This window comes from Benincasa hispida, chromosome 11, assembly GCF_009727055.1.
Source record: "Benincasa hispida cultivar B227 chromosome 11, ASM972705v1, whole genome shotgun sequence".
In the NCBI taxonomy this organism is placed as follows: Eukaryota; Viridiplantae; Streptophyta; class Magnoliopsida; order Cucurbitales; family Cucurbitaceae; genus Benincasa; species Benincasa hispida.
In genome coordinates, this window is record NC_052359.1 from 59,413,889 (window position 1) to 59,424,350 (window position 10,462).

Here is a 10,462-nt window from a genome sequence, read left to right on the forward strand (position 1 = left end):
GTGTTCGGAACGCATACCGAAAAGATACCAATGAAGCCGACCATTAATGACTAGTTCGAAGGGTAAAGAAGAAGGAAATTTCTGCTGCTAAAGAGTTGTTTCAATACCAAAAGAGTGTCTGATGCTGACCACATGCATTAGGCAACTGTTCCGCTATAGTAGATATATGGTATCATAGGTTAAGAATATAATATGATTATATTCATTTATTAATTAATTAGTCGGTTATGTGATAATTGACCGAAAATTTCTCCTGAATCGTGCGATAGTGGGAAGATCAATTTCAGTTATTGTAACTGAAGAAAAAATGAAAATTGGTTTCATTTTGCAAAGAGTTCGAAAAAATCGCTCACGGTGTGGAAACTTCACGATCGTTTAGTTGAGAGCCTATGGGATAGCACCCATCGCCTAAACGATCGCGCACCCGTGCACTAAACGGTCGCACGCATTCTCTAAACGATCGCTTAGCGCGCCGAGCTTTTCTAAACGATCGCTTACTAATTACTAGGCGATCGCTTAGTAAAACCTACACGATCGTGTACCTTTCTCTAAGCGACAAGCACTCGACTATGCGATAGTCACCTACTATCTCCCACTTGCTTGTCATTCTACATGATCGTCCTTGGATTCTCACTCCGAATACCAAGGGCTTCAAGTGGTGGTGTCGTCCCCGGTTGCTACTTGTTCGTGTGCTGTCGTACGTGTAGAAGATCGTGGTGCTGGTAGGCGACTGATTGCTGGGCGATTAAGACAGTAGAGGAGTCGCTTCCGCTGGATTGAGTTCGAGTGAAGATTATCTTCAACTGGTACGTTTACTCAATCTGTTGTATTTTATTTGTCAAAGCATGCCTATAATTAGTGTTGAAATGCATACCTGTTTGTTAGAATGTGTGTGTGACAATTCAGTCACAATGAAATAGGAAAGATCCAAACCCGCTCATGGATACTCTCGTTTAAGAGTTTCTTCAGGCGTGACTATAGTTGTAGTTGAAGTTGTCAAAATATTGATCAAGTGAAATTGTGAAGTTGAAAACTACAGTTAGAAGTTTTTGAAATTGAAGAAAAAGAAGAAGAAGCGGCAGAAGAAAACGGCAAATCGACAATATATGCACAAAAAATTTGAAATATGGAGGGGTAGTTTTGGAACTTTTTTAAAAAGTGAGGTTGTTTCCATTGACTTTTTTTTTTTGGCTATAGGATGTAACTAGTTTTCCTACTTTTCTATTTTTGACAATTTCCCTAATTTCTTTGATTTTATGTATTTTATATAATAGGTTTGGGAGCCTTTTATCATTTTTTAAATCACTAAAAAATGATTATAATCATTTAAAGTTAATTTAAATAGTATGAAAATACATTGAAAAATGTACAATTAAACAGTAAATTGATTTTGACTGATTAAAAATATATTTAGAAGTGGCTTTAAAACGGAAAAAAAAAAGACTACAGAGTCATGGTTCATGATAGGTACATACCTAGTATTTAATATCCTATGGGTTTCCTTTGATACCCAAATGTTATAGGGTCAAGTAGTTGTACAATGAAATTATTCGTGAGTTGGCCTGAACACTCACAGATATATAAAAAAAATGTAATTATTTTAATTTTGTTGTTAATTTGAAGAGCACAATGGTGTCTAGAGAGAATACGGATATGGAGAAAATATAATATAATAATAAAATATGATAAAATAAATAAATATTACAATAAATATAATATAATATATAAATATATAAAATAAAAAAATATAATAAGTAAATAAAATAACAAATAATGAATTTCTCTAATTTCTCCAATCTTTTTCGATTAATCACCAATATGTTTCTTTCAAAACCTAGCAAATGCCATTATTTATAGACAATTTAGCAAATAGAAGGTGGATTACATAGACACTAATAGTTGCTAATACACATGGACAACACATAAGGTAGTGGATAAATTATACATGTCTAATGAACACTAATAATGGACATCTACATTACTCCTAATTTAATATGTTCAAAATTAATTCAAGGGTTTTTTACACATAAGCCTTAATAAGGTATCTATATTTCATTAATGATTAAATTTTTCTTTATTTATAAGAATGTTTAAATTCCTTAAAAAATTACAATAAAATTAGATCAAAATTACCATTTAGTTTTCAATAATAAATTAATTATATGTTTTTTAAAATAGGAAAGAGAAAATGGTTTTAAATGAAGCACATTTTTTTAAGAAAAATATATTAGATTTAATATTTTTCAAATACCCACAACTTTCCATATTCTTCAACTTATCTCAAAACCCTCATTTATAGGGATATATATATTTGATATATACTGTGGTATATATACTTTTTTACTATTTTTCTATAGCTTTTGTAGAAATTTTGATATATATTATGATATATGTATTTGTTTATTTGATATAAATGAGAATACTTTTTTATCTAGACTTCATGTATTAATATATACAAATTTTAATTTATTGAGATTTTTTATTATCTAAATGGTATATATGATATATATAATGTGATGTAAATGAAATTTATGATATATAATGTGATTTATGTTAAACATTAAGTCAATATGTGATTTATATACTGTGACATATTTTATATACTACTGTGATTTATGTCAAGCATTGAGTCAAACTCTAATTTATATATTGTGGTATATTTCATGTATTGGTTAAGATATTTCAAATATTTAACCAAGTATTCTAAGGTATATTTAAAATAACCATGAATCTGCAAGATAAATCAATAAGTTAATACAAACGTAAATAAAAAATTAAATTTTTATTAAATATATTTTATCTCTCTAGTTAAGTAAAAATCTCAACAAATAAATTTCTCTCCGTTAAGCATGCTTGATAAATATTAAAAAAAAAAAAAAAAAAAAATCAATGCTACGTTCTCTCCAGCCATCCACCATAAATATTTTAGTCTGAAAAATTCATTAGAAATATTAAAAAGTGACATTGTAAGTTTTGAAAAGGATTGAATCTGTAATAATCCCTAAATTAAAAAAAAAAATATATATATATATATATTATTTTGTGTAACAATAATTGATTGTTTAATCCGATTAAGATGTTCCAGAGCGATCTTGTACTCTATGTCTCCCCTTAAATTACAACAAAGCCCTTACAAGCCAATAATTTAGGGCCCACATTCTTCTAATCTCAAAATCTGTCCGTTCATTTATCGACACGTGTGTTTATCGTTTTAGATCTTAGAATATCTCCTCGTGCCACGTAATTCCCAGAGCGGGACAAGATTTCTCGTAATCTCACAATATTAATAGCACCACTCGTTTTAGATCTACTTCCATTCTTTTCCTCTTCTACTTCACTCGTAACCCTAGGTTTGAAGTTTGAACCTTGATTCTGAAATTCGATCTCGATCTTCAGTTTCTGTTAGGGTTTTCGAGGTTTCTTTACTGTAGGAAGTTGAGCTTTGAAGAATGTGATGTAGTTTCTTTCAGCATCATGGTTTGATTTGTGTTCTTCAATGATGGTGATTTGGGACGGGAAAATTATTCGAAGGATGAGGGTTCCGAAGAGGGTCTGGTTAATTTTCCAAAAATCTATGGGGCTCCTCGTGGGTGGAAATCACACATCATCCAGGTTTTGTACCCGCTAATCTTTTTGTTCAATCTGGTTGTTGTTTCTCTCTGTTAGTGTTATTTCGAGGAATTATTCCTGTTTGCTTCGTGTTTCACGACGTTAAACGAACTCTGATCGGGGGTTGGGAGAGATGAATTTGAAGGCTGTGAAATGGCAGATCGTTCATGGGGTATTGGCCAGGCGTGTTGTTGTTCGAATTTTCTTTCTCGCATTGGCTGTTTCGACTGTTCCTTTGTTGCATATTTTGACCGGTGCTGATTTCGGAGTGATCCCATCGGTGATCTTTCGCGATTGTGCTGTGAAGTCTGGTTATGTAGAAGCGAAAGATTCTCGAGGATCGTATTTGTTTCAAGGTCATTTTCTGAATCCAATTTGGGTGCCATTTGCGGCGATGCACTGTGAGGACTCTATGAATCTGACGACTAATGTCGTTGCTGAGTTAATGGAGAAGAAACTATTGAATCATACTGCTAAATGTCTGTGCGTTGGAGAGGGATCGGGATCTGCCGTTTTGGCACTGAGGGACATAGGATTCAGTGATGTTATTGGCGTTGGTCAACACCGATTTTTCTCTTTAAGGAGAAAACAACTCGTTTACGAATTGGACTTTAAGGATGGATCCTTTGATTTCGTTTTCTCTAGAGATCTAGACAGATATTCAGTCCCTGCACTTCTGGTTCTCGAGATCGAGCGTGTGCTTAGACCTGGCGGAATTGGGGCTGTTATTGTGGCCACGAGTGGTTCAATGCCGAACAATTTGATTAGAGCTGCAACCCCAGTGTCATCTTTGCTGAAAACTTCCACTGTGATGCATGTTGGCCATGTTAATAACTTAACTCTGGTTGTATTTAAAAAGAAACTCGAAGAATTTCGCCATTTGGAGCCTCACATATCGTCTGAATGTCGCTCTCTCACGAGGAACAAGCCTTTAATTCCAAAAATAGAACCTTTTGTGAAGGGAAAACCTGTGGAATTCGACAAAAAACTGTCATATTTACCGAAGCTTGTCGATGTTTCCAATGGGGAAAAGTTGGTATATGTTAATATTGGTCCAGGGAAACGCATGAATCACACAAACACGGATTGGTTTCCACCTTCCTATCCTGTGGATCGCAGAGATTTTAATGTTTATTTTGTTGATCATGACATGTCTGCTCTCGCCACCTATATCCATAACCCTGGAGTCACGTTTGTTTATCATCCTGGCCTAGCAGGAACTGATCAGACTACAGAAAACGACGGTGCTGCTGATGATGAAGATGAAGAACCTTACATCGACGACGAGTTTGATTTTCTGTCTTGGTTCAAGGAAACTGTGCAGCATTCCGATTTCGTCGTCTTGAAGATGGACGCAGGGAAGGAAGAATTGAAGTTTCTGTCAGATTTGTTTGAAAGTGGGGTTATTTGCTGGGTGGACGAGGTGTTTCTGAGCTGCAGAGATGAGGTTGATGAAGAAGATGGTGAGCTGAAGAACAGAGGCTGTGTTGATCTGTACAAGGATTTGAGAAACAGTGGTGTTTATGTCCATCAATGGTTTCTTGATGCTGCTCCATCCAAGAAAATCTGAAGTTTAGTGTTTGGTTCATGGTTGGTGAGTAAGAATGTTCATGAGTTGCTTTGTGGTTGAGCGCTCAATTAGACTTCGAATAAGCAGCCACTTTGTTTCCTGTTTTTTTAGTATTGAACCAATGAACTGCATCTGCATGGTTTTTGGTTAGAATAAATAACTCGTGTGAGTTTGCTATGGTTGATTGGTGATGTTGATGCATTTTGTTTTGTAATATGATTATGATTTAATGACTTTTTGAGGTCCTACTTTTGATTTATATTATTATAATGTTAAATCATAGTCATAATGTGTTGCACCGACAGTGGAGAGTTCTAGTACTTCTAGTGTATGATGTGACATGTATGACCTAGGTTTGCATTATGAATATTAGGGGTAGGAAATACTTCGAACCCGAAAAATGAATAGCTAATTGATTTCTCATCATTGTGAAACACCACAATTTTAAAAGAAAAGTCACTATTGGCAAAGTCGATGCAATTACATATAAATTTGAATTAAAATCAATAAATTATTTTACTACTACATCATTGGATTATATGTCAAATTTTTTTTAACTTAATATCAAATTATAGTTTTAATTCAGTTTTATATCTTTCACTAGTTTTGACAAAACAAAAATTTGGCATGATTAAGAATATTAGTTTGTTTTTAAGTGAAAAAGGGATTAGGAAGATGTGCTTATTGAAATTAAGGAGGGAGAAACAAAGATGCAATGAAGTAATATGGTGTTGAAAAAATAAATAAATAAAGTGGCATTTTGCAATGTATTTGACTTTTAAAAAAAAATTATCGAGGTTGACTAAATAAAAACCAAGCAAATTTTTACATGACGTTTCTCTTGATAATCACTACATCAAAAGAGAGAGGAATTACCTTTTAAATGGTCTTTGATATATGCTTTGCTTTCATGGAAGTTTGTTTTAAAATTTGATTAAAAAATTCAAAGGTTTCTTTAAAAATGATGAAGAATAAAGCAAAAAGAAAAAGTGGCTGTATAAATTTAATTTTTATTAAATTATACGTTTAGTATCTAACCTGATGTCTATTTAATTTTGATATTTTCTTAATAAATTAACAGCTTTTTTAAGGAAAAATTAACAGCTTTCAAGCTTGTATTTATCTTTGTTTTGTTGTGTATTTTAAACGTTTTTAGTAGACTTATATAAGATTTTTTTGTACAAACGACCAAAATTTTTTTTAAAAAAATGAAACTTCACCAACTTTTTCAAAACAAAGTTGTATAACCTTTTTGTTGGTGCTATCAAGCAATTTTTGTTTAATTATTTTTTATTTTCTTGTTCTTGCCTTCTATATTTGGTTCATTTGGTATCTTTTTCCAAAAAAATAAATAAATAAATAAAATGTTCGTTTCCACCGTGTCAAAAGAAGAAATAACTTTGCTTATTGCTTGTTGTTGTGGTTGCCTTTGTTAGAGGCAAAATACAGAAAAGGAAGCGTTATCGTTGTAGAAACAAAATACCAAAAAAGGAATCTAAGGAAAGAAGGCTGGAGAGGAGGAAGAAGATGGGGAAAAATTTAGAGAGAACAGAACGAGAGTTGTGAGAGAGGAAGAAAAGAAAATATTAAAATAAAGGTCTGAAAAGAATTGCAAGACCTTATTCTGAAAATGCCCTCTGGTTATCAGTTTTGTTTGTAGTTAAAAGACTGAAGGCAACCAAACTCAAATTGACACATAGTTTTCTCTTAGACATAAATGTATGTAGCAATGATAGAACAAGTCTATTTAGCTCTTGTCATGTCATTCTTTTTTCTCTTTTTTATGTTTTTAATACAAGTAAACAATGCACGATTTCAAAGATAGAGACGACAATTGATCATTAATCAACTAAACAATACTCGGATTAGCTGTATAATTTATCCAATAAACGAGTAACTTTTGAAGTTGGAAGACTGAGCTTAGTTAGACTTAGAAGGTGAAAAGATGAAAAGCCATATGGGTTATACAAATATCCATACACCAATACAAGGATGTTAGAAATGATTAAACCAAAGAAATGGCAAAGGATTTGATTACAAACAAAACATGGCTCGGCTTAAGTATATATAATAGAGATAAATTCTACAGACACTTTTGATCATGAGAATACAAGTACAACTGTTTACAATTTCCTTCTTTTTCTTTTTCCCTGGCACAATATCACAATGTGCTGGATATAAGCTTAAACGCTTTCCTTTCTTGATTATTTAGAACAGGTAGAAAATTCAGGGCGAAAGGGAATCAATTCAGATGATGCAAAAAGAAATGCAATAAACGCAGTGCTGTACAGAGTTTGCTTCAACTGCGAGACGATGGTAGAACCGTTGTTCTTTATTCTTCTGGCCCATTGCTGACCCTTATCTCTAAGAGCCTATCGACGGGTTGTCTACAAATCGGGCATCGATTCGTCTGGAACCTTAGCACCTTAGCACAACCACTACACATACACTGCCAACAAGAATAGAACAAGTTAATCCTGCTCAAGAATTGCTGGTAGTGAGCACAGATTTATTTTATAGGAATAAAGACTTAACAAGGCTATTATCTCAGTGAAAGGCTTAATTCTTTGTTAAGAATCATCTACAATTAACAAAGAAAGAGAATGTTGTTGTTACCATGTGTCGGCAGGGAAGGACAGTCGTATCCCGTGGCTCTGACAAGCAAATGACACATTCCTTTCCAGGGTCATTTCCATCCACATCGCCCTCGACTGAATTGCCAATGCCATATATCTCCTGTAGCTCATATCTCATACCATTGACCCACAGGATTTGTTTCAACACTCTTACCTGATATTCACCTCTATCTTTCTCAAATATTGCTTGTGTTATCTGAGAATTCATGGGGTCAGGTACCGCGGTACCATCAGGGCCAGTTTGACTGTCGGTGGAAGCCTCAGCTTTTACAACTAAAGGATAGACATCTGTGTCATTCACTTTCAGAAACTCTGACTCTTCAAACTTTGAGAAATCTATTCCGGTTCCAGAAGGTTGTCTGAACTTCTGTCCAAGCCCTTGTTTGAAATGGACAGTTACTGGTTGAAAAATGTCTTCTTTTACAGCGGTCAAGTTGCAATCTTCACCTTCTTTCGCAAAGAAGAAGATTGTGATACTGTTTCAAGATAAAAAGACTCAGATTCTCAGGCTAGCAGAATTCCAGATCAAATCTCAAATAAAAGAAACAAAAAATCTCTATGTATAAACATCATAACAACCACGGGAAAAAAAATATCCCACCGTGAAGGATCAACAAAATAACTAGATAAAAGATAAATTAACATTTGAAAGGACCACTAATCCGACGGCAGATGCTGATAAAAGAATGCAGAAGGCTCTTAAGGCTTATCCCCTAAAGTTTGTCTCTTCTTTGGTTCAGAGACTTGAGCCTTCATGAAAATCTAGAATGCATCAAGGCTTGGAATACTTTATGGATTATGGCAATAGTTAAAATACAACATCAATTTATTGTCCTCTTTCCAAAATATAAGAGTCAACTTCATGTCATACTAATACAACATGGGCCACTGATCCATTAATAATAGTGATAGTGATAGGAAGGAGGAGTTAGAACCTTTACTTTAAAAAAGGATGATGAATATGAAATCTTTTATTTGATCTTTTATATGACCATTATATTTAGTGATTCACGATTTACATACATAATTTCATTAATGATTCTATGCAAATAGAAACTTCAACCTCACCTCTGAAAACAAGATCTTAAGACTACTTAAGCCTTTCCGAAAATTGACTCTAATTAAACTCATAAGCAGCAAACTGAAAGAACTCTCCACATTTTACATTTTTTGTTTTAGGTGGGGTGAATGTGGAGTGGGAGGGCAATCAATTAGGGTCCAATAAACAATAGTAGGCAAATTTGACCTATACTACCAACATAATCAACAAACTTCAATAAGTCAACTTGAACAGGGCTCAAATAATCGCGAGGTTGTAGGTTCAAACCCTCTCCCCTCATGTATAAGTTATATTCTAGAGAAAAACCCAACAACAAACACCTGCAGGTCTAGGTGTGTTCAAATTCAAGCCCAAATGCTAATATTTACAACAATGTACACCTGAAGTTGACTCAGATTAGTTTCAAGGAGTTAACAATCCCAATAACCTCTCAATCATCTCTAACCATAAAGAATATCTCCTTTTCACCACCTCAGCGAACTGCTACTTTATAGTTTTAATCACTAAACATCTATGAAAAACCAGAGCACACCACTTGTTCTAACCAATTTTAACAAGCATGGAGGGTTTCTTGAAATCTACATAAAAACACACAAGCCTCTAATTCTTCCAGCAAAATAAACCATGCAAGACTTATTCTGGTATCAGATAAACAAAAACAAAGAAGAGAACAAATAAAATCTGACCCAACAATTCCACAGAGCTATCAATACCTTCAATTAACAATCACAGATACAAAAAGGAAAAGGAAAACCAAAAGCTCCAAAGATTAGAACACAAACCTCCCAGCAACGGTGGCATCAAACGTGAATGATACAAGGAATTGGCCGGGATTTTCTTCATCAGGTTCGACTCTAAGAGTTTCCTTCTTGAGATTAACATCATTTCGTATGGTAACCGCCTTCTGGTGCTCAACATAGGGCGTTTGGGGCGGCATAGGAGGGCCATAAGGGTATCTCCCACCGACCCAATGCGCGGGATCCATCTGGGGATGACCTCCACGGTGGTGGTGATCGTAAGGCGCCGGCAAAGGCATCGGCATCGACGGCGGCGGACCAGGTGGCGGTGGAAAGTAACCAGGATACTGGTAATACGGGGGCGGATGATTCGGATGGTTCGGGTATTGCGTTGGGTAAGGCGTAGCAGCAGCGAAAACGTAGCGATTACTTGTAATTTCAGGCTGGGGTGGCGCTGCTGGTGGTGGAGTTGGGTGACTCCGGCGACTACCGTGCCTTCTCCGGCCACTGGAACCGCTACTACCAATGTTACCCATGGAAATGAATCTGGGGTCAAAATCGGAAAAGAAACAAACCCAGATGAAGGAAATACAAGACGAAGAAGATATATACGAAAGGGATGGTGAAATTGGAATGAAATGACAGAGGAAAAAGATAAGAAAAAGGGGAAAAGGGGAAAAGAACAGAGGAGAGAGAGAGGGAGAAGAAGAGAGAGAAAGGGGAATGGAGGTTGGGTGGCGGGTATAATGGGGATTGCGTAAAGCTCCACCCAGAAAATGAAAAACCATCCATTTGAGGATGGAAGGTCATGACTCTTCTTAAAACTGAGCTGTTCTTTCTCTTTCTTTAT

At 34.9% G+C, this 10,462-nt stretch overlaps 2 protein-coding genes across 2 annotated transcripts; one reads left to right on the top strand and one right to left on the bottom strand.

Moving 5' to 3' along the window:
* The first annotated feature begins 3,742 nt into the window (after positions 1-3,742).
* Positions 3,743-5,179, top strand: LOC120090789. Its single transcript, XM_039048496.1, has one exon. It carries the CDS (start codon positions 3,743-3,745, stop codon positions 5,177-5,179), a length of 1,437 nt encoding a protein of 478 aa, XP_038904424.1.
* Positions 5,180-7,170: 1,991 nt separating this feature from the next.
* On the bottom strand, positions 7,171-10,462 carry LOC120090472 (probable E3 ubiquitin-protein ligase LUL2). Its single transcript, XM_039048166.1, has 3 exons — positions 9,658-10,462; positions 7,796-8,291; positions 7,171-7,628 (listed from the first exon to the last, which is right to left on the bottom strand). The coding sequence occupies exons 1-3, from the start codon at positions 10,398-10,400 to the stop codon at positions 7,512-7,514; spliced, it is 1,356 nt and encodes a 451-aa protein (XP_038904094.1). The 5' UTR covers positions 10,401-10,462; the 3' UTR covers positions 7,171-7,511.